This window comes from Coccinella septempunctata, chromosome 1, assembly GCF_907165205.1.
Source record: "Coccinella septempunctata chromosome 1, icCocSept1.1, whole genome shotgun sequence".
Taxonomy (NCBI): Eukaryota; Metazoa; Arthropoda; class Insecta; order Coleoptera; family Coccinellidae; genus Coccinella; species Coccinella septempunctata.
The window spans coordinates 46,891,045-46,915,775 of NC_058189.1; the positions used below are offsets into that span (position 1 = coordinate 46,891,045).

A 24,731-nucleotide genomic window follows, 5' to 3' on the forward strand; every position below is an offset into this window, starting at 1 on the left:
AATTACTGCAATTGAGTCATACACACCTCATTACAGCTTCGTTAGATTGAATCGTGAAAATTAGCGTCGAATATACATTTTCGTCTACCAGTTTTCAGATTTCCTTTGGTACCTTTTCTATTATTTCTCTCATCAGAATGATCCTGCTCAATTGGCATCAATTATGAATCACCGGAAGTTCTTTCCGATTTTAAAAGCAACAATCAAACATGTAATTCGAATTGATTATATAAGGTCCCTCATGGTCATGGTGACAATCGGCATCTTCACAATGCGCATGTGATATCTCATTCGTATATAAATCAAAATAATTAGCGAATTTCGCAATTTCTGTTGTCAAAGTTAGTCGATGAATATTAGCTGAAAATGTTTTATAGGCCCCTCCACACCCTAGTTTTACTTTCCGTCTTCGGATATGTTTTAACTGTGAGTATCTTCTCCAATACTTCTTCAGGATAAAGCCGAATCGGTATAACTCCACAAATTTTATTTTGTTTATTCGGAGAATTGAAAAAATAATATTTCAGCGAATATGAATATATACCTGTAGGTTTTTTTGTTTAGTAATAAACTTCAAGTTGTTCAAACATTTTTATTAGGAACATTTACTTCAATCGAAATTATATCCTCAAAATATTCTCCTTCTTTTTACTTTAAGAATAAAATTTTCAAAAAAGATGCCAACTCTTGTCTATTCTCCATTTGAATGGACATTACTACCTTTTCCAATAACCTATACTCAATATAGGGATATTCTGAGATGTAGATCAGCAATTGAAACAATAATAATGATGATTGATTCTCAGTTAATAACATGTTAATGATTTTAAACGATTTTTTCCATGGAATGTGAGCAATGTTATGCAGAATCAAAAGGTCATTTTATAATGTGAAATCAATATTAATTTATCATTCAGGTATATGACACGAACACGAATATTACAAAATAAGATAAAGTAGTCGCAAGATAGTCTCTCCATATTTCAAACTGTGGTATAGCTACTACTTTTGGTGAAGTAGAGAGCTTTCATTCCTTTCTTGAGTCTTATATCATTTTATATCATGGTGAATACACCACTTATGTCAGTAGAAATCCTGTAATTCAAGTGAAAAGGCGTCAGTAATTATTCGAAATTCATCAATTTTCGGGAATTTTATTACATGCTTATATTATCTATCTATGACACTAAGCTAATATGTTGTCTTTGATTTGTGTTTTTCACTTGCTTGCGTTACTTGTATAGCGAGTAAGAATTGTGCATTTTTTCTATGTATCTATGTACTCTTTTTAGTAGACATATAATACACATGTTAGAATATGGAGTCTATATAATTGGGAAGTTCACCGATTAATATTCTGAGAATTCAGTAGCGAACTAAGGAAACACAAATATTCAAATCTTCCCTTAATGTTTTCTGAATAGGAAAAATATTGGAACACACGCAGTACCGGCAGTACTACAGAATAAAAGTAATGCTAATAACAATGAAAATGGTCTTCATCTGTCAAACACAAAAATGGAATAAATTCAAATAAAGATTAATGACGAAAAGGCGAAGTACAGCTTATAACTGATAATAATATCGTGTATTGATCCTCAAATCGCAAATAACGCATAGGACAACTCAAGGTTCACATGATATACAAAATAGTAATGATTAATAGATCAAGAGGACTTCAGCTGCCTGAAAAAAAAATTAAGAAAAATTAAGATCATAAAAAGCTTGTTCAATAAAAATCTTTTTGGCTGCTCTTTCAAACCTCGAGAGGGTCTTTCTGGACGTATTTCGAGGGGCAGTAGGTTAAAATAATAATATCCTGAGTACTCTTGTCTCCTCTTATGCGCCTGATATGCAAATTTGCTTAATTTTAGTTGATAGCGATTTCTTGTGTCGTAGTTATGTACCTTCGTCTCCAACTTTCTCAATATGATGTCTGCGGCTATATATTTGACAGAGCGCTTTCAGGAGATATGTACCTACAGGTGAATGTCATAATTCTTTGCTGTCTGAAAGTTGCTCGGCAAGACTCCAGGGGATCCATGCCAAACATCAAGCGTATAACCCTTTTTTGTGCAATGTATTCTTTTGCTCTCTGTGGCTCTCCTATAAGCGATAATATTGTAGCTCATTCTAGAATATATAAACTCGTAGTACGCGCTTAGAAGTCCCTCATGGACCCTGGTTGACAGCGTTCTTTGGATTCATCATACATAATAATAACCGCTATTGATCTTCCCACATACTTCTTCCGCATGGTCTGCCCAACTTGGAGTGTCATTAAGATGAATGCCCAAAAATTTGGCTGCTTTTCAGGTGGAAAATGGAAAATTGGAATCAATAAATAATGACGAGCAAAATAGACAAACAAGTACACTTTCTCCCAAGAGTCACTTATTGCGGCATATATCAATTTTGGACAAATAAAAATGCTAAAACGAAAACAAGTCGAAAAGAGAAGTGAAATAGATCTATTAGTGAATTTTTACGACGTAATTGAACCCAAGCTTCACTGACCTTCCAGAGTATTTCAGGATTTGCATCTCAGTTTTTCATGTGATGAATGTAAACGTCGAAAAACAGGCTAAAAATTTGTGTATTTCGGTATTTATTTGTTCATCTGATAGACGCCTAGGAAATATGAATTGCTTATAAATGTTTGAATTTGAAAACCATTCTTGCTGGTATGAGACACTTCAGCTTTCATGGTTTTTATATCTGAAAAATGTTTGCGTCCCTCCTGGGAGTTCAGATACGCCCCTGTTCATTTTGTCAAGAGAGTAAGGGAGACGGGCTGGTCGAGATGTTTTTTCCATGAAGTGTCATAATTTTTTGTTTGTTCGATTTTTTTACCGGACCTTATGTTTGTTAGACTAAGTAACTACACTATTTAGTGATATAAATAATTGAGTTTTGAGAAAAGAGGCGTATAACTTTCATCCCCAAGACAAGATCTGGTTGTTACACTTCGAGAGGCAAAATTTTACACAACATTTTAGTTTTTAGATAAAACCAAATTATCATTAGATATTAAAATTGCACTTGCTGCATCTAAAATCACTACTTTTTTTAAGGTACCTTTGTCACCTCCACAAACTCAGGCAGAGCTCCTCAAAGACATTTCGGAATTCCTTCGAGATAATGAAGAGGTAGCAGAAGCTCTAAGAAATGTAGATATGGATCATTTCATGTCGAGAACTCGTCGTGATGCCATTGATGATTCAATGATGGATGTTGAGTTGGGAAAGGAACCACAGCAGAAAGAAGAAGGATTTTTTGATAGAGCAGCGAAATTTGTGATGGAGGTTCTTCAGCGATTTCTCAAGTGGATTAACACAGATAATTAAGGAGGGCGCCATTCAAGCTGTTAAAACAGTGATTGTAAATGCTATTTTTGGATAACATCAAAACGAAAACTTTAGTCGTTATGAAACTCGTTTATACCTACATATTTTTTCGGATCATGTGTTTATTAGCGGGTGAATTTCATTGTACTTGATTACCTATATTATTTTCAAGCATAGATTTGTAATTCGTTGCTCATTATATGAATTATAATGATTTTTATTCGTGAGATAGCAGCAATTATTATTTATATTGTGAACTCTTTTTTCTTACTAGATCTATCGAGATTTATTTATCTCTTCATCAGGAGAAGAAACTGAGAATATATAAATTATACCTGTATATGGAACAGTGTTTATGGAAGATCATCAGCAGTTTCAATTTGGACTCAAAAACAAAAATAATGTCAAGTGGGTTACTAAGGCCCAGTTGTACTCGTAGAGTTCAAGTTCAAGCTGAGTTTAAGCATTGGATATTAAACTCAGTATGAACTGTACAACCAGGCCTAAGTCAAATTTGGGAATCTAATTGATAATCTTCCATATACACTGCTCTGTCTAAGGTATAAAACTCTCAATTTCTTCTCCAGATGAATGAAACTTGAGAGCTCGAGTAAAAAATATAAATATATGTATAAATAATAATTGCTGCTATTCCACGAATGAAAATCTTTGTAATTTCAAGCCACACATATTCAATAGAGATCTGAAGATACATGTTTCATTAATTCCTAACATAAATTCTTTGTACAGAATCAAATAATTAAAAATAAATCAACTAATACGAAGTTATTTCTTTCAAATTCAGAAAATCACTATATTTTCAAAGAAGTCACGAAAAATTCATAGAGAAATAATATTGAACTGATGTGGCCATAACTAAACAACAACTGAATTAGGTACCTGTTTTTCATTAGAATGAGTTATTCAACCACTACATATGATTAGCTATTACGATGTGTCTACCTGCACCAAATTGAAGATGCTATCGTTATAGCGATATACGTATAAAGAGAAAACTATCCTAGCTGAAACTTTTTGCAGTACCATCGATTGTTTGTATTCTTCTCCAATCAGCAACTGGTAAAGCAGTATTTGAGGTACTATTCTAGACTTCTTTTTCTTCTTGTATGCATTCACCTCTATCGATACTCTGCAGGGTGATTTGTCCGATTCGACAGATTTTACTTTTATCAATAACTTTATTGGTATGGCTCATTCAATTTTGATGAAATGTTCAGTGTAGTACAATCAATATTACTAACAAGTTAACGAGTTAAAGTGTGCAGGTTGAAAAAATACCCTGTACGGGGTGCGCAAAATTGGTGATACCTGAACTACAACCTTTTAACCCAACGAGAGTAAATTTTCTAGAGAATTCTCGGCTGTTGCAAACGGGCTTAAAAGAACAATATCGAAATTTCACTACAATGCAGTGGAAATATTCTGAACTAAGTATAGTAGTAAAGATCCTAAGTTCTGAAATACTTCATGTTCATCAAAGTCCAAATCTATCTTTATAATTGCTCATATTCTAAAATGATTTGATACATGTACACCTCCTGTGTTCTAATAAAAAGATTATTTCTATGGAACAGTTTACGTGAAGTAATTTCTTTCAATGATGTTCTCATTTACGGTCTCATATGTTCAATTAGATAGAGGTCGACAAAAAAATATTTCATATTCAGATATGATTTTTGTTTATGATTTTTGGAGCGGAAATGGAACTGAATCCAAAATTGACTTCCAAAGATGATTTCTTTACACGGGCGTAGCCAGGGGGGGGTTTTCGGGGTTCAAACCCCCCCCCCCCCCGAAATAATTTAGGTACATAATATCAGTTTCAAAGAGTCTCACTTTATATGTCAAAATCACAAAAATTTCATTTCAAACCCCCCCCGAAACTCAACCCTGGCTACGCCCATGTTTCTTTATCTACGTCAACCAAATAAAGGAACGTAAGAACATTGACAGGCCAAATACTGATAACGAAATTTCTAATCTGATCTTTGAACGGGTGTTAGGAAACGTCTATTACTATAGGTGTTCGTCAAATTAGTATCAGGTTAGGAACTTAGGAAAGCAGAGTGCAAAGCAAGATATATCATAAAGATTACAACACATCACAGCCCTCATTGCTTGGCCATAAAAATTGCCTGTTTTGAACCCTCGTTATCATTTTGTCTTGGGACATCGAAAAACAAAAGTCTGTAAAGTAGAAATAGGAGTAGAGAACATTGAATCAAAATCCAAATCTCATTAGGAGTTCTATAGTAAATTTAATAAAAAGAGAGCAAACATGTATTCAAATAAAAAGAAAATGGTTCAAACGATATCTGCTGATATTAAAAAAAAGAGGAATGTCACGAGAAATTTTTTTTTTATTAAATATAGCTATTCGCTGACCTAACAATACATTCAACATGAAGAAAAATATTATAGGCCCTAAAAATTTCTAAATTCTTAGCCAAAAGAACAGAAATTTTTCGCATCTTCATGTTCACACCCCGTACAACAAGAAAAGCTGGAAAAAATAGTTTGCGCCAGTTACCTGGAGATTAAGGATGGTGCTTCATACCAACATCGGCAAAAAAATGTCGAATTTATTGGCTAGAATTTCAAGAAAGAAAAATGATTCCATAGCTATTCCAAAATTTTTAGCCAAAAAATTTTTGGCTTTCCTGCATTCACACTGTGAACAACAAGAAGAGATTGAAAAAAAAATACCTTGCGTCAGTAGCATACAGACAATAAAGAAAATTATTTTTCACTTTGCATCTCTGCATGAAAATACAAAAAATCCAGCATCCCCAGAGTCATGTCGAAGTTACCTATAGCTATTCAAACTTTGGCAGTTTTGTGGTGTCCCTCTACATTTGCTGCTTGGGTGAGATCATGATTAATGCACCTGGACAAAATGATTCAATACCAGAGAAAGCTTGAAACTTGAAAGTTAAAACGGTTTCGGAAAGAACTTTATTCACTGATTTTCTGATAAGAGTGGGACATTGTGAGCGTAACTACTACAATTTCATTGTTTTTTGCTGTTTTCTGCTGTTCTTCTTCATATAAGTAGGTAATTCAATTTTAATTTAATACTTAAATGATCTGTTGTTCCACCCTCATTCGATTTGTTATCATAAATCATATTTAGTATCAAAGCCTTTTACAAATTTATTCAGCTTTGTTATTCGACGGCAGATAAAAATCTGCCGGAGTAAAACCGATTCTAAGCTCATGCTCAGAATATTTTGAATTATAAGCAATCTATTGACCAACATTGATTCCCTACGTATTCCGAGTTTCATTCGTCAATCTTGGCTAGGAGAAAATCTATGATTCGTGCCTAATTTCATCCTCCAAATCAGATTATTGAATAAGTCTATATAGCAACCACAAGATCTATGTAAGAATCTTCAACGAAAACTGTAGGAACTTCAAAGTGGTTACGAATTCATTGTTTTATATATGAAACAATAAACCAAAAACCATTAGATAACCTGAATAATAAATATTCAGTGGTATAAGCTAAATGCCTTGTACAAAATTATAATCTTGTGATATTATCGATTTAGAATTGAGATTGGTAATTATTTCAATGCATTCTGAAATTAATTGAATATACTCAAAGCCTAACCGAACTGACAATACTTCGTTCATCTAACTGCCTAAAAAGCCATCAATAGAAGGAAAACCCAGTAATTGTATATTTTTATGGGTACAGTAATAACATACGAGCTAGTTTAATACTGTAAAATTAATTGTGAAAGACTAACTTCCTGCATCCACCATATCATTGTGCATTATTCTATACATCTCATCGTATCATCATAGCTAATGTCTTCTCTTCGTCACTTTAGGTTTGTTTGAGCAAAGTTATGCCTCGAAATTATAAAATGATACAATCAGTATTAGCATTATGTTTGATTTTTGTTATCAGTGTACGCACGGTAAGAATTATTTTTTCTGGAACTTCTAGTTTAGTTGAAAGGAGTGTGATATATCATGTCATCATACAGCTGATTGAAATTATTAAGCTCATCGTTAAGAGCAATAAATTGACAGATATTCTCAGTAAGAACAATATTCAGCTTAAATAATAAGTAATGATAAATATGAAGGAAATGGTGGCTATCAACTTGAGCCATTCAAGGAAGAAAATATCTGGGAAGTTATGCAGGGTGATCCATTGGAAAAGGCGCATACACCGTCTGTTCCGATATTCCTGAACTGTACTGTCAGTAATTCAGAGACGATTACTATTGGCCCAGTCGTTCGAGTTCTATTGTTATTCGATTGCTGGCCAGTAAAACCAGCAATATCGGAACAGGCCCACAATCAGATGGAAGACACAGAGGCGCTTCTAAATAATCTATATTTTATGGGTCTACCATCCTTTGTAACAAAGATTTAGGCTGATTTACTAATTTTCTCCATTTTCTCAATTAATTATTTTTAAACCACCCTATACATTTTCCTGATATTTGATTGGTATATTCTTTGCCAGGAACGCTATAAACATAATAAAGAAAAGTATCATTTCATATCCGGCTCTAAAAAAATTTATCAGCAGGCTCTGAGTCGAAACAACACCCTGTATATCAATATTTTGAAATTTCATTCACAAATTGGAAAACAAAACAAAAAAATAAGTAAGATTGAATGAATTTGGAGCATGCAAATTTTTCACTTGTTAGATTGAGTCAAATCTAGAAGTTTCGAAAATTAGGTGGTACAAAATTTTTAACAAATAAATTGTTTTCCCAAATGTCACCTTTCCAACTTGAATAATCAACTATTTTTTATTCTTCTTATTTCTAGATCCCAAGCTTATTGAAAAATGATAGGGCATGTACGTATTTCGTACAAAATTTATAATCAATGACTAACTTTCAAGTACCTTTTATGCATAAATTGATTGTCACATTGCGCCCTATGTAAAAGAAATGAAAAAGGAGGAAAGTTGCTCATTTTCGACGAAACGTAGCTGTATTTTGAACAAAAATAATGATGCAACAAATCTACATTTGGAATTTCGACTTAGAACAAGAATGTGATCATCTTCTCGAATATTCTTAATATTCACTCGATGAAAATAGTAAAATAAAGCAGTGTATACGTATTGTTCAATGTAAAAAATAAAATAAAATTATACACTTTTGGTTCGACATCCCAATTATAAACCTAAAGTGCATTATTGTTACTTATTTTTATAAACTAAGCAATTCGTTCATACTTCTTTCTTTGGAGTAAACTTAGGTATATCATTTGTAAGTATTTTGGAGATTTGTGATTTGTCTGGGATGGACGGTTTAGTGCGGCATTGTTTGTTTGACTTACATTTTTGTTTTCGGTTATGCGCTCACGTCACTCACATCTTCATAGTGGATTAGGTGGGTGCATAAAGAGTTAGGTGGAGTCGAAGAATAGACGCATGGTTTGGAATTGTTTCAGTTATTTCGAATATACCTGTAGGTATACCTTAGAACACAGATACAATGGACATTCAGTGCTACGAATGAATTGTTTGTAGTCTTAGAACATAGAATATATATATATATTCTATATTCTAAGTTTGTAGTACACACATTCGATGTTTCTCCAAAGAGGAGGTTTCTCTGTCTAGCGCGGCACTAAGGCAGTGGCGTTATATTGAAAAATTCACATGCGTCCTATCTATTCGTACTAAAAATTGATGCGCCAATGATGTCCGAATCAACAATCAACTGTCTCAATTGTGATTGGCGACAGAGCCGGAACCAGGATTCTGGCGCCTGTGGCGAATTCTCATAATGCGCCCCTTAGAAATTCTATTTCTTATGTTGATTTGTATTTATCTTTCATAATCGAATATCTAGCTTTTTCTGCTCGGAAAAATCTTTCCTATTTTAAAGAAATTAATTCAAATAAAATCAAAATAAAAGGGATACAAAATAACAATAACATGCATTCAAAATGAACTATAATTTGACTTTTCTTGCTTTGGTTTCAGCAAGAATATCAATGCATGATGTCGTGATTCTTTTCAATTGATGGGACTGCTATGCTAAATAAGTCAGCCTTTTCTGTCCAGTTGAAAACCTTAAATAGGTTTTCACGAATTTCAATTTGTTGAAAGAACGTTAATGTGTAGATGTGGCAGCTGTAGTTACTGATAAAGTCAAGAATATTTTGAGTGGCCACAAATTCGTATGGATCTGAATCGGAACTATACTTCAATGCTTTCTTGTTTAGTTCGCCAAGTAGAAAGTCTTGCAAACATATTCCCTCTAGAAAGCTGTTTTCAGCAACTTCTGGTAAAAAACTGAATCTTTCTTCAAGTTGCACTGAAATAGAGTTCAATACTTGAATGAGGTCCTTTTTCAGCTTATTCTTCTAGTCAAAATTAAATGTTTCATCATCAGCTTCTCCACACCAGGCTTTTTAATTTTTTTTCTCTTTTCCTCTTCTGTAATCTCTATCTTTGATAATTTACCAGCTCTCTAGTTCGAATGATTATTATAACTATGTCCTTTATTATCAAGGCATATTTCAGTCGATGTTGCCAGCTTGTACAATTCCTACAAAACGCTTTAAACTTTAAATACCCATTTTTATTTTTCATTTTTAAGTGCTTGAAATAATTTTTTTCGGGAAACGGTTGAAATGGTTATTTCAAAATGTGACGTTTCAAAGATATTTCATAAAAAATACATCATTTTCGTCAGAAGGAGTATTCACTATTATTATAAGATTTGAATATTCCGCTTTGACAAAAAGTAATGAACCAGTGAACCACGAGACTACGAGACGAGACTTCATGTCTTATCGGCGAGACGAGACTTCAGTAAAGTCTGGTCTCGTTGGTCTCGTGGGCATCACTGCTCGTATGTTTCGTCCATTATAATGAATAATATTGAACGTAATGAAATTTTTCGTGTAATGTATAGATATGCGAATCATTTCATTTCAGGATGAAGTGAAATGTCCAAAACCTGAACAGTTGGAAAGTAAAGAGTCATTCTGCTATAGAAATCATGTCGATATTCTGGATCGGCTCTATGAATCATCTCAATCCATTCTCAACTTGGCGAAGAAAAAATTAGGAAGAGAAGTAGTGGAAAACGAGAAAGTTCCTGAAAAGGTAGATATTTGTATTAAAGATAACCCACATTAAAATAATTTTTTTCAGTGCGAATACTATCAGTGCATTCTTCAAGAACTACATTGGGTGAGTCTAATCAGAAAAATATGAAATGCTTAAATATAAACAGGGCAACAGGGCGTTTCTTACATATGAATTAATGAAAAACGACTTCGGTTAGATATGACAATTCTTCCGAACCAGACATGGGTTAGGTACACTAACCTAAAACATGTTCAAAAATCCATGATAACCCCCCATACCAGAGCTTTTTCCTTGGAAAGGAAATATTATTTTATAATTCTAGATTTTTCACAGGATATAGGAAACGTGGATGGTCCAAAAACTAAACCCAACTAATGCCGACGTTTCGCGGATATATTTCCACTTCTTCAGGGCTACAAAAAATACAATTTTTCAAAGATCTTATCTTACATAAATCTAATCATATAAAATCCATCAACACAGAATGCAATAAAGGCTGAAATAACATTTAAAATTTCCAAGAGTACGAAACAAAATTGAAAAATACAACAATTTTTTTTTTTTTTATTTACTCTGTTATTTTCTTTCATGATTGAAAAAGAGTAAAACACGAACTACACTTACATAATGAAAAATACACAAATTTATCAACTTTATCGGAAAATAAATTAGATTGGACGAAAAACTGACTTGAAACACTCACCAAAGCTGAAATTATGTTTTCCACCCGATGGATCTTAAAAATAGTGTGATGAAAAATACAGACCAGAGACGCATGGAAACTCGAAAAACTTCGTCAGAAAATTGTATACTGTGTCGATCAATGCAGTGCATCACCTTCAATGAATGTGCCAAAACTGATGCGATCCCCCATATCGTGTTTGTGACAGGTGGAATCAACCGTATGAAATCAATTGGTTATCAACATAATTAATATATTTTATTTATTTTTTTTGTCTTGTTTTGAAATTATCTAGTTGGGTATTTATTTTTGAAAAGGTCCAAAATGCCAGTGTATACCAAGCTCAAGTTCTGGGTGTCAGTGCGACAATTTACAGTATTGATCAATTTTATGTATATCATTTCACTTATATTTCTTTTCATCCAATTACTTTCTACGTCTAAAATGGAGGCTGCCTGAAAATTGAAATTGTGGTGTTCACTGAAATGATGAGTTGCAAGGGCTGTGTTATTATCCTTGGATTTAAAACTTTCGTTACAGTTATATTTGTGCTGTTTTATTCTATTTCCAAGAAGTTGTTTCGTTTGACCTATATAGCATTTGTGACAATTCATGCAGGGTATCTTATATATTACTTCACTGCGGTCCAGAATCTTTCGAGACTGAAAGATGTTGACACCGTTCTGGACCGCAGTGAAGTAATATATAAGATACCCTGCATGAATTGTCACAAATGCTATATAGGTCAAACGAAACAACTTCTTGGAAATAGAATAAAACAGCACAAATATAACTGTAACGAAAGTTTTAAATCCAAGGATAATAACACAGCCCTTGCAACGTTTTACATAACAACGTAATATGTATCTATCTGCGAATAAAAATGTGCCTGGGAATTACCTGAATTTTTCGATGTGCCACTAGATTTAGGTATCTAGGTACACCTAATCTCAATCAGTCAATCCCAATAATTTCAATAAAATACCAAATGGAAGAATAACTTTTATGTTAGGCATTCTAAGATAACATTATTTGACGGAAGTTTATTTGATCGGATAGTTTCAATTGGGATGTAAAAACTGAAGAGTAATGTTCAAAACCCTGATTTTCAGCTGAATTCTAAGAAATATCCTATATATGATGTGATCAAAACTTGGGTGGAAGAGAACGTTGTGCTCTCACAAGGGATGGACTTACTGGATAGGTTGAAGATTTGTAATGATGCTTTATCGAACAGCACAGGTAAGTAATTTGAAGATGAATATTATCCTAGAATGAAACACAAATTTTTTCAGTTCAAAACTTACGTTTTAGAGGTAACCTTGAATTGGAGGAATATATGACTGAGGGTAAGAAATTGTTTCTTTTAGTTGTGAGCATAAATTAACACGATGAGAATATCAACTGAAAATGATTTTAGATTGACAAAATGTTTTCTGCATAAATTTTCAACCAAATTCTTTTCTCTATGCTTAACCTTAAAATATTCCCGTAGCTCCCTTTCCGGTCGAGATATGAAGAAAGAAGAAATAGAGTCATTCGGGGTAACTGAGCGCAGAGGGTAAGTGTGCGTAGTGCGTATGTCTCGACTCTATGCAATGTATGAAAGAGGGGTTCATTTGGGTGAAGCAAGGGCGCAGAATCGCCAAATTAGTTTTTCATAGGAGTGAGCCGTGCGACGTTTCGTTAACTCTTTATTTGCAATCAATCAAATCCACTAGTTTTCTTGTTAATTTTTAGCATCTCTGCAAATTCTGCCAGGTCCAAGTTCCAAGTCCGAGAGTGTTAAACGATTTTTTATTCGATCATGTGCATATTTATCTAAATATATAATAAAAAATTTTAGGTTCTCTTAGCTGCTTAACTCTATAAGAACGTCAATTCAAATTTTGGCTTACTGGGTAAAGTGTGCGCGGGTAAGTGTGCGCATAGATTCATTATATGGACATTTGTTCAGTGAGGAATAAATTATGACATTGTTGATTTTCTTGGTTAAGACTCGATCAATATTGTCCTATTTGTTCAGAAAAATATGAAGAGCAACCAACAGGGGAATGTATCAAGTGTTGTGTTCACCAAGAATGGTGGCACGAACAATAATGCAGTGCTTGTAAAATGGCGCTTCTGTATTGACAATAAACAGCATTTCTCTAATATTGTAACATTTTGATGACATTATTTTGTAATTTGTTTTGATTGTGTGGTTCATCAAGCACCGCGTTCACTTACCCCGTGAGGGTGCGCACACTTACCCGCAATACGGGGCATGTGAACGCACTCCGACTTTCACTATTAATTTTTTTTTTGCGGAAAAAAAATGTTTTTGTTTTTTTGCTTTTTGATGTTTTTTTATAGATTAGAAAATTCTCTATCTTATGAATATGTTTTAATTTTCCTTGCTTCAACATTTGAAACAGAGGGTATCGCTTCAAAGGCAAAAGTGCGCACAGTTGCCCCGAATGAATGACTCTATATGGGGTCAAATATATTAGGCACTCCTTCAAAGGTGGAAAACGGGATTTTGTTAACTAACTACAAATTTTCAACGAGGAGGTTGATTTTAATGGATTTAACCCCTCATACATCCACAAACACGAAACAATGGGCGGAATATCATAAATATAGAAGTGTATTTTAACAACATACATTCATGCACGAAATTGAACTGTGTAGTATAATTTGAGCTATTCTCTAATGGACGCATGCACCATTCCATTAAACAAAGATTAAATTCTGAAGCCAAGCACTTTTGAGCATTTGATTTTATTACATAAAGATGGTGTAACAATTTAATCTTTGTTTTGAAACGACGCATACGTCGATTATGGCAACTATCACCAAAACCATCCTGGTTTTACAGGAATAATTGAGTTATCGAGAGAACAAATTCACAAATACCTGTAATTTCTTTACAGAAGAGAATGACCTGACAAGAAAATGCGAAATGGATGCCGAATTCTTGAGATGTCTATCGCTTCAAAAAGGGGTAAGATCACGTGAAAACTGGCAGAAAACCAACTAATTTATTCTTTTTCAGTGTCCTGTTTTCCAATACCCGTGAAAGGAGATAAAATCAAATCAAGTATACCCACTTTTTAAAGTAAATTAGTAAATATGTACCTAATAAAAGTTTAAAACCAAATCTATTCATTTTTCCGATAGTTCATTTTCTTCGAAATCCTATATGGGCAAGGGGAAGTGAAAAATGAATAATACGATGATAATTAATTCAGACGCATTCGACCTGTCCATATAAAAATTATCCGAATCAAAGAGATATCCTGAAACTGAAATTTGTTTCAATTGATTAAAAAATATATAATCTACATATATCTATCTATTTATCTTTAATCTATATCTATTTATCTATATAATTTATATCTAAGATTTGTAATATAATAATAGTGCTGTTCGTATGAATTGTAACGATTTTTATTAGTGGGAAGCAGCAATCTTCAATTGAATCGTGAATTCTTTTTTCTTGCTCGAGTTTTCGAGATTATTTATTTATTATCTCTTCATCGAGAGAACTACAATACAATAACACGTTAGTAAAAAGGACATAAATGAATACTATAAAATGCTTATGAAATTGAGGATATATAAATTAGAGATGGAATAGTGTACAAATATATGGAAGATCATCAACAGTTTTTAGATTTTCAATTTTGACTCAGAATGTCACTTGACAATATATCATATCACAATTTAGATACCTACTGTAATTAGAAATTTTTTCAAAGATTGGTATTATTTGAGTGTTTGAATCTAAATGAATTAAATATTTATGGCCGTTTGCACCGTTTCTCTAAACAACGATTATATTCTTAAACAACGTTTAATTCCCTAACCGGGTTGCACCGTTCCTAAACGTTGATTATAAGGCCCTTAAACGTTGTTTAAACTAATCGCAGAAATTTGCTCGATTAAAGCTCGATTAAAACGTTGATTGAAGTGATACTTCAAATTCGATTGACAACTGTCCAACTGTGTTTTCTATTTGTGTCGATATAAAATTCGAATTAATAATGGATGATTTGGAAGATGAGATATTACTTGATGATGATCTTGATGCACTTGGCAATATCGAATTTGGATTTCCCAGATATTTTCCCCGTAGAAGAAATTATTTCGAAAGAATGGACCTCACTTCTTTCAGAAGATTTCGTTCAACGAGAGAAACCGTGTTATTTTTTTGCCCTATATGGAGAATGGAATTTAATAATTGGTTATATTATACATATATAGATATTTCAGGAATAATATTGTTGACCCAATAAATCAATTGCTACCTACATTGCGGTTTTATGCTAGTGCTGGTCAGTTGGCTTCTGTTGATAATTTCATAAATGTAGATGTATCGAAAGTATCAAGAATTATTGCTGCAGTTTCATTAGCAATTGGTAAATTATATTCCGAATTCATTACAATGACCAAAGATGAGGATATAGTGCAAATTCAACAGTCCTTTCACAAGAAGGCTCTTTTTCCTCGAGTAATAGGATGTGTTGATGCTATCCATGTTCGCACTTCAAATATTCAAAACACAACACCGAAACTCCAAAAGAAATGTTCAAATTTCCCACCTTGACAACAGAAGTTTAGTCAGAAAACCTTGACTTCTTTTTCTTTTTAAATTATCTTCTATGATGTGCTTGGCTGAAATTTTGAATTTTTTATGGTGTGAGTGGTGTTGCCAAACCTATCAATGATTAAAGTAAACAACGATTATGATTCCACGGTGCAAACCGTCAACCGCTAAGCAACGTTTAAATATTAAACATCGATTAGTTTAACCATGGTTACCAGCGAAACGGTGCAAACGGGCATTAGCCATTTTATCCAGCTCGAGCAAGAAAAAAGAGTTCACGATTTAATTGAATATTGCTGCTTCCCACTAATGAAAATCGTTTTCCTTCTAAAGCCTCCAGAGGCAAAACTTTGACCTGGTTTGGCACTGCCTATGGTGAATCAGGAAGAACGGAATGCAAAGATGGATGAACAGATTCAAAAAATTGAAGAGAAAACGAAAAAAAAACAGTAGATAAAATATGGACGAAAGACCGAGAAAAATGTAATTCAGAAATAAAATAAATTCAAACAATTGGTTGAAGAATGGGAATAAAAAGAATAGAGACTGTGATGTAATTTGTAGAATATGAAAAGAAACTGAGAACATGATTTAAGAATAGAGTAAAAGAATAGATTATGATGAATTCAAAACACACGCAGAGGCTGAATTAACCGGCCACCTACATTTTACAAATTAATTCGAATTTCTATAATGATTCAAACAATTATTATACTCCATTCACATTTATTTTAGCAGTCGGTCGGCCATGAAATAATTTTCTCAAGTTTTTGTAACTAGAACGGAGTCAAGTTGGCACTCATGCATGAAATGTCGTTAATGTCAAAACGCCGTTGCCACAACTTATATCAATTTTTATTACGAAAATGCCGAAAGTGATTGAAAAAAAAGACAGGGTTTCAGGAAGTGCTATTGGGAATTTAGATCCGCTCATTCAAATAGTTATTATACCCATATAATAGATATAATATAGAGAGGGTCTCTGGTTATACCCTGATATTCTAAAATCCACCATACGTCAGACGTTAGCGAACATATTCAATGTAAGAGAATTCATATAATGTTTCATCTGAATATTTCCACAATCAGAAAGATTGTGAATGAAAAGGATGACAAAGAATTTCCTTCTATTGGGAGACCAAAAAAAGTGGTAGCATTTGAGAATTTTATGTTTGAGTGAATTAATGCGAAAAGTTTACTACAGGATTTTCGATTAATGTCATCGTAGAATAAGTTCCCGAAAATTGATTTTTCTATTTTTCATTTGACTTGTCTTATACATTGTAAATCTCTTAAGGTACCAATAAATACCTAATTATAATTATTATTATATCAATGTATTGAGATGAAAAGCCATAAGTACGCGCCAGTTTTCCTGTTAATTGTTTATTCATGTGAAATTTTTGTTCAAAGGTGAAGTTCATCTTGACTTGAAACTTTAATTCCTTTTACTTTTATTGATGCAAGATGATTTTTGTTGAAGAATTTAACATTCTTGTAATTATCTGTTAATTCCTTCAGGAGATACCCATTTCCAACCACTGCAACATATGCATTTCATCTTCGGGTTAATATTTTTGAAATCTACAACTGATGTAACGTATTCAAACTTTAGCCAAAGAAGATAACGAACATTAACTCTCCTCAAGATAGTGCATATTATGATATTACACTTATCTCTTGTATTTTCCATACAAATAACTGGATTTGGTATGCCTTCAATCAGTTTGTAGAAACTTCAATTATGTTCGCCACATATTTTCCGAAGAGATTCGACATTGTGATAAAATACGTAATCAAAGATTATAGAGTTAACTCTACAGGGTGTTTCATTGGTAAATGAACATATACGGTAACCTGAGCTAGAGCTACCCTAGTTGAGTCCAAAAAACCCATATTAGATAGGTCTTATCAATTTCATAACCGAGATACAGGGTGCTTCACCTAAAATTTGAATTTCTCATAACTTTTGAACCAACCAGTATAGTTGAGCTGCGTTTGAGCAAAATGACGTGCGGGACAATGAAATTTACTGAATCTCATTGAATTCCAACTATCAATTGACTATACTGGTTGGTTCAAAAGTTATAAGAAATTGAAATTTTAGGTGAATACATGAAGCACCCTGTATCTCGGTTATGGAATTGATTGGACTATTAGACCTATCTAATATGGGCCTGGACACCTGGGGTAGTTCTAGCTCAGGTTACCGTATGTTTATTTACCAATGAAACACGGTATAATCTTTGTACGTAATAACATAAACTTTTACGTAAAACGGGCAACATAGCGTTGATTTAAAACCCAAAAATGTTTTGACAAGCTTCATAACCCCACATTTTCGACCTATACAGAGCGAAATGTGTCAAATTTCTATGGCCAACCGAGTACTAAAATAAAAGTGAATGGAGTATAGATATGTGATTATATCCATACAGCACATGTATATCCATTTAATGTCCATTGGACGTACAAAATGGACATGATGGACATCCATTGTACGTCCAGTTATGTACAATGTTTGGTCCAGAAAACGTCCGACCCTCACTGGATTTAACATCCTACGGACGTACATATAGGATGTACAATGGATGTACAGACAGGATGTACTTTGGACGTACATACAGGATGTACATTGGACGTACATACAGGATGTAAATTGGACATACATACAGGATATACATTGGACGTACATACAGGATGTCCAGTGGACGTACATATAGGATGTACATTGGACGTACATACATACAGGATGTACAATGGACGAACATACAGGTACGTCCATTGTACATCCGAACCTCACTGGATTTAACATCCTATGGACATACCTACAGGATGTACAATGGACGAACATACAGGTACGTCCAGTTACAGTTAATGTCCAGAAATGTACATCCTACTTATGTTGTGAAATGAATAATTATAGATAGGTACTAGAAAATGATACATCGAGTTGTTGTACAGAAAAGTACAATTTCTGGACGTACATATTTATATCCAGATCCGAACATCCAAAAGATATACATTCATGGATAATTCACGTTGATCCAAAATTGTACGTTGAATGGACGTACACTAACGTACCAATTTCTGATAGTACAATTAAGATCCAGATTTGTATATCCAGGGATGTCCAATAAGGGACGTATATGGATGTATGTCCAACATCCCTTATTTAAAGTACAATGGACATCCATAAAACGTCCATTTTTGAACGTACAGTAAATGTCCAGAAATGTACATCCTACGAATGTTGAGAAATGTATAATTATAGATACTAGAAAATGATACATCCAGTTGTCGTACAGAAAAGTACAATTTCTGGAAGTACATATTTATATCCAGATCCGAACATCCAAAAGATGTACATTCGTGGATAATTCACGTTGATCCGAAATTGTACGTTGAATGGACGTACACTACGTACAACTTCTGATAATACAATTAAGATCCAAATTTGTATATCCAGAGGATGTCCAATAAGGGACGTATATGGATGTTTGTCCAACATCCCTTATTTAAAGTACAATGGACCTCCATAAAACGTCCATTTTTGAACGTACAGTAAATGTCCAGAAATGTACATCCTACTAATGGTGAGAAATGAATAATTTATAGATACTAGAAAATGATATATCCAGTTGTCGTACAGAAAAGTACAATTTCTGGAAGTACATATTTGTATCCAGATCCGAACATCCAAAAGATGTACATTCATGGATAATTCACGTTGATCCAAAATTGTACGTTGAATGGACGTACACTAACGTACAATTTCTGATAGTACAATTAAGATCCAGATTTGTATATCCAGAGGATGTCCAATAAGGGACGTATATGGATGTTTGTCCAACATCCCTTATTTAAAGTACAATGGACATCCATAAAACGTCCATTTATGAACGTACCAGTAAATGTCCAGAAATGTACATCCATTGGACTTCCATATAAGATCCGTGGACGTTTGTACTTCATTTGGATATAAAATGGACGTCCATTGGACGTCATGTGCTGTATGCTATATCTGCCAATGTACATTGGGCGAACCTTAATAAAAAAAGACTTATGTAAAATGTAAAATAGTTTAATTGAAACTGAAAAGAAAGAAATAATAATAAACGATAAAGTATAATTTATTCTTCATAAGCTGAGCTGATGTGATTTTTATTTCGGTTCAATTTCTGTGATTTTTTAAAATTGTTTGTTGGTGGATGCGCTATAGATTCCAATTTATTTTGTATAAGTACATATATAGGTATCGTTTAGCTCAAGTGCATATTTCATTGATGTACCTAGTTGATCGTTCGTGACTGAGAAATTTACATCAATAATAATACAGACAAGAAATTGGAAGAGTTTGAGCAGAAAAAATCATGAGGAAGAAGAGAAGCTGAAACTTGAACCAGAAATTCCAGACGTGACGATTCATTTTGGAACGAAAATAGATACATTTTCATTGTATATGTTACGGCTAAAGATAGGTGTGAACATAAACTTAAGATTAGCCGGCTAAACTTAGGTTTAGCTTCGGGTGTTCGCTAATGTTAGTTTCTTCTATCTTTAGCCGGCTAAACTTAAGTGTAACCACATCCCATCGGCTAAAAATGTAGAAGGCTTGAGGGGCGCAAATTTTCGGCAATTGAAAGAATGTAAAGAAATAGTAATACAAGTATAATCAATCTATTAATGCAATGCATTTTTTGTATGAATTTCACATATTTTAATAGCAGAAAAGCATTTTGTTAAGAAGTTGAGGAATTGGAGAATGAACATATATTTGTTTCAACTGTGTCTCAACGAATTCTTATTGACGAATCTAAAAATCTAAACGCTTGATGACAAAATTCATGACATGCTATTTTGAGTGCGAGGGAAAACTGCAATGTTAATGATTATTTTTATCTTGTTATCATTCATAATTTGAAGGGAATTGAATGAGCAGAAGGAGCATGAAGACAAGAATGATGACGCGAACTTCTCCATCAAAATACCATAGGTTAAATTCTAGAAAAATATAAGTAGAAGTACTCAATCTTGTTTGTAGTTAATCGGACTATTTGCCTCAAAGATTATAGAGTTAACTCTATAATCTTTGTATACGGAAAAAATTTTCTATGTCTAATATCTCATTTTTTTGTGGGGTCATATTATGGTTTTTCACAAATAAGGCTCGGTTTGAAGAGAATTAATCTCCTAAACAGATGAAAATAACTCGTTAAATGTTGAATTGAAAACCTATGGGCGTTATGTAATACAACCACAATACATTCGATGCTCTTTTGCATATTTCAATTCTAAAAATTCAAACAAAAAAGTGGCCGTGTGCGTTCGTCCTCTCCCATCCGACCATTCATGAGACATCACCTCTCTGCGTGTCCATCGAATACATTTTTAGCCGTTCCGTTTTGGGTAATGTGCACATTAGCCGGCTAAAGATGAAATGCCCTGACGCAGATGAATATTTTATCGAACTTTAGCCGATCCTCGAATATAAACCTAAGTTTAGCCGGCTAATCTTAAGTTTATGCTCACACCTATCTTTAGCCGTAACATATATACGAAATTGTCGATTTCCTGATCATAATAATTAATAATATATTTATCTGAATTCAATGTATGGACTGTTCTTTCAGACTACATATTCTCAGAAATTACCATACCTCCTAACAACAAAAAATTCAAATTAAGGATGTTCATGGTAAACCTGTTGAATACTGATAGGTCCAGACCGATACAGAGACTCTCTGGACCGATTCATTTGGAATTAGAATCAAGCAGTGAACTAATAATTTATTAGATCACTGGGATCAAGGGACAAGAGAAGAAAAAGCGTGATTGTAGCTGGACTTAGACCCTAATCTAAGTAGCTGGATCTTCTACTCTGTAATCTGTGGTCAAACTGCAACCGTTTAGGGTTAATGTCAGAGACTCTATGGTTAAAGTGTTTCGCGTCCATCATAGACATAATTTAGTCTTTATTAAGTCTATGGCGTCCATCTGTTTGGGTTTTATTTGTCTAAAATTCAAGTTTCCTCTCTTTCACACTTGTGACTAGGAATTATTAATGTATTGGTGTTTTGTGATAGTGAGGTCCTATCCGGCAAAAGGGGAATATCGTTAAGAAAGTAATTCAGTCTTGTGTATTTGTGCATACAAAATATTAACAATGTCTTCCGATCAGAATATCAATGAAATCGAATCTTCCAATCTGAAGATGAATGATATCCAATCTAACGATCTGAAACCTAAAGAAGTCCATTCTTCCGATCTGAATCCTAATGAAAGCCAATCTTCCGATCTGAAGCTAGATGAAGAACAATCATCTTCCGATCTGAAGCTAGATGAAGAACAATCATCTTCCAAGGTGAATCTGTTTGATTCGGAATATTCCGATCTTAAGTTGAATGAAATCCAAGAAGGTGTTATAATGCAATATTTGGAAGATAATAAATGTTTACTCCAACATATAATCGATGACACCGAATTGGACAATGAAAAAATATTGTTGGAAAATCTAGCTAGTAAAATGGCTGAAGTGGGGTCGACCAAATCCGTGGAGTTATGGAAGGATGTAAGTTTATTTAACACTTTTCGACTCATTTATATCGACATTGATATTTTATGACTACATAGATATTCATATTCGTTTCAGACAATTAAAAAAATGAAAATAAATTCTGAGAGACAGGCGTTCAAATACTATAGATATTCTCAATGGACCGACAATCCAATTAGACCCACCCCTATTGCGATACGTTTTATATTTCTGTCTAAGGAGCTGAAGATTTTGGCTAAGAACCCAGGAGCTGGTCCAGATGTAAGTTACTTTTTGACACAATCTAGGTATTTCTTTTGTCCCTAAATTTGTTTGATAATTTTAATAACGAACCCTTTAGAATAAAATTCGGTTGCATCCAATTTCAATCATTGAAAATATTGAGGAAACTTTTGCTGACAAAAATCAGGAATCCCTTAGGGTGTCTACCAATGTGAACATGCAAGATTATCACTTGTTTGAAACCTATAACTGCCTGATATTTCTAGGATTGCGTCATGCAATTTGCTGATTTCCTAAATTTTGAAGTATGTTTATGATTATCATTGATTTCTTCATATTTCAAATAATTCTTTTGTTCAACTTTTACCTTTCCTTAATAAAATTCTTTGTAAATTCATATGACAAGATACCATTAATTTTAAAACAATTATGAAGTATTTTTTTTACTCTTTCTGTATTCTTTCTGTATTCGATAGGTTCATTGTTTAGTTAACAATGGTGCCCAACTGAATTACTTAATTTTCACCAACATGTGTCATTTAACCATGTTTCGCTATCAAAGTAGAATCTCCGTGTTTTGAACATTGATATCCAGATTATTTACGAGCCGTAGGACTGTCTAAAGCCCGTTGCCCATGTGTAATGATTTTTCTTATTTACACCATTCGAAGGAAAAGTTGAGGTTTTCTGATAATCGGAACAACAGTTTTCGACTAAGAAAAACCAGTGCTGGGCTAACTTTTTGCAATATCATGATTTTCTGCAAAATTCGACGAATTTTCGTGAAAATATAAGAAGCACAAGACAAATGTAGTACAAATTTTTCCAATGATTTTCGAGAAGAAAACATTCGCGATTTTCCGAGAAATCAGAGGGGCTTGTGTAAAAATTTGAACGGCACAACTGAGTGCATGCTAGCATAATCTATTCAAAACCCAAATTCTCGAGAAGTGCTGGGCCGACCCACTTCATACATTTTCTCAAATATGTTGAGAATTCTATGGAATAAAGAGAAAATTTCAACGGCATGGGGCGGCACGAAGTTCACAACTCGGCCCAAAAAAAAAATTTCCAAAATCGAAAAGTGCTTGACAACTTCAGTTAATCCAGCCAAAAAGAATTTTTCCGTTTATGATGTAGAATTTTGATTACTTTTTTCAAATTGATAAAATTCCTTGTCGTTAAAAAAATTCTGATTAATTCACTTCAGTGAATTCATTGAAATAAAATTATTGTCTACTTTTCAGCCATTCAAGGATATTGAATCTATGAAACCAGCTCAAAAAAAAGAGTTTTTTCGAAAAAAATCCATCGAAAATTTGGCAGAGATGGAACAAGCCTACAAAATAAATAAAACAAAGTGTGTCTACCGAAAAAAATTGTTAGAAATGTTACGAGCTGAACACAACGACCGCAAGTATTTTTAGGATTTTCTGTGCAGAGTACCACATCTTGTACAGTTCAGATTGAAGCCTAGTTCAACCTTCCACATATCAAAAATGCATGGACTTGTCAAAGTACTTCAAACTTAAAATCAGCATGAACGTGAACTGTGCAACCAGGACTTAGGATGTCCTTATATTGAACTTTGGACACTGCACTGAAAGACAGGCAAGACAAGAACACCAGCCTTGAATGGAAAAAATTAGTGATACTTATGACGATGTATAGTCAAGATGCTAGAACCTACATTTCTCTTTGTTCCTATTAGGTTAAAAACGTAGAATAAGTTTTTTAATTTTGTAATTGCATAAATCGAATAAAAAAATATAAATATCAATGAATTTTACTCACACCAAAAATAATTACAGCCATAAACTGGACAAACGTGTACATAGTTGTGTAGATGAGAGGGAGTAACATTTTTGCTATATGATAAATAGGATGTCCTGATTTAATGTTCATATATTTCAGGGAGAGATTCCGGAGTTTAAAATATAAAGAAAACATCATATAAAATATAAGGTAAGGTCTAAAAATGCATCAAATGGGCACTAAAAGCATTTCGAAAGAACCTCCAAAATCCAGTAAATTTGCGATAGCTTCGTCAAAATTTGGCGGATTCGGAATAAATTGAATATCTACAGAGTCCCCAACAGGAACACAACAGAAAATATCCAATCAAAACTCTAATAGAGACAATTAAAGATTTCAAATGACAGCCATCGTCGGCTGTAGTTTATATGTATATAATATGTGAATTTTTTTTTTTTTTTTACTAAACA

At 33.4% G+C, this 24,731-nt stretch overlaps 3 protein-coding genes across 3 annotated transcripts; all 3 read left to right on the forward strand.

Moving 5' to 3' along the window:
* Nucleotides 1-270: 270 nt before the first annotated feature.
* Nucleotides 271-4,128, forward strand: LOC123315284. Its single transcript, XM_044900929.1, has 2 exons — nucleotides 271-426; nucleotides 3,075-4,128. The coding sequence occupies exons 1-2, from the start codon at nucleotides 367-369 to the stop codon at nucleotides 3,345-3,347; spliced, it is 333 nt and encodes a 110-aa protein (XP_044756864.1). The 5' UTR covers nucleotides 271-366; the 3' UTR covers nucleotides 3,348-4,128.
* Nucleotides 4,129-7,161: 3,033 nt separating this feature from the next.
* LOC123318323 lies at nucleotides 7,162-14,249 on the forward strand. The gene is made up of 7 exons (XM_044904936.1): nucleotides 7,162-7,297; nucleotides 10,300-10,470; nucleotides 10,519-10,557; nucleotides 12,250-12,379; nucleotides 12,433-12,486; nucleotides 14,053-14,123; nucleotides 14,175-14,249. The coding sequence occupies exons 1-7, from the start codon at nucleotides 7,226-7,228 to the stop codon at nucleotides 14,196-14,198; spliced, it is 561 nt and encodes a 186-aa protein (XP_044760871.1). The 5' UTR covers nucleotides 7,162-7,225; the 3' UTR covers nucleotides 14,199-14,249.
* Nucleotides 14,250-21,755: 7,506 nt separating this feature from the next.
* Nucleotides 21,756-24,262, forward strand: LOC123313649. The gene is made up of 3 exons (XM_044898619.1): nucleotides 21,756-22,299; nucleotides 22,381-22,545; nucleotides 23,754-24,262. The coding sequence occupies exons 1-3, from the start codon at nucleotides 21,895-21,897 to the stop codon at nucleotides 23,931-23,933; spliced, it is 750 nt and encodes a 249-aa protein (XP_044754554.1). The 5' UTR covers nucleotides 21,756-21,894; the 3' UTR covers nucleotides 23,934-24,262.
* The last annotated feature ends 469 nt before the right edge of the window (nucleotides 24,263-24,731 follow it).

Bases quoted from the DNA above. Each gene is read 5' to 3' on its own strand.
- LOC123315284 (XM_044900929.1), top strand. From the start codon at position 367: ATGTTTTATAGGCCCCTCCACACCCTAGTTTTACTTTCCGTCTTCGGA. The intron at 427-3,074 runs GTGAGTATCTTC...ACTTTTTTTAAG, and splicing joins TCTTCGGATATGTTTTAACT to GTACCTTTGTCACCTCCACA.
- LOC123313649 (XM_044898619.1), top strand. From the start codon at position 21,895: ATGTCTTCCGATCAGAATATCAATGAAATCGAATCTTCCAATCTGAAG. The intron at 22,300-22,380 runs GTAAGTTTATTT...TATTCGTTTCAG, and splicing joins CCGTGGAGTTATGGAAGGAT to ACAATTAAAAAAATGAAAAT. The intron at 22,546-23,753 runs GTAAGTTACTTT...TCTACTTTTCAG, and splicing joins ACCCAGGAGCTGGTCCAGAT to CCATTCAAGGATATTGAATC.
- LOC123318323 (XM_044904936.1), top strand. From the start codon at position 7,226: ATGCCTCGAAATTATAAAATGATACAATCAGTATTAGCATTATGTTTG. The intron at 12,380-12,432 runs GTAAGTAATTTG...AAATTTTTTCAG, and splicing joins TGCTTTATCGAACAGCACAG to TTCAAAACTTACGTTTTAGA. The intron at 14,124-14,174 runs GTAAGATCACGT...ATTCTTTTTCAG, and splicing joins GTCTATCGCTTCAAAAAGGG to TGTCCTGTTTTCCAATACCC.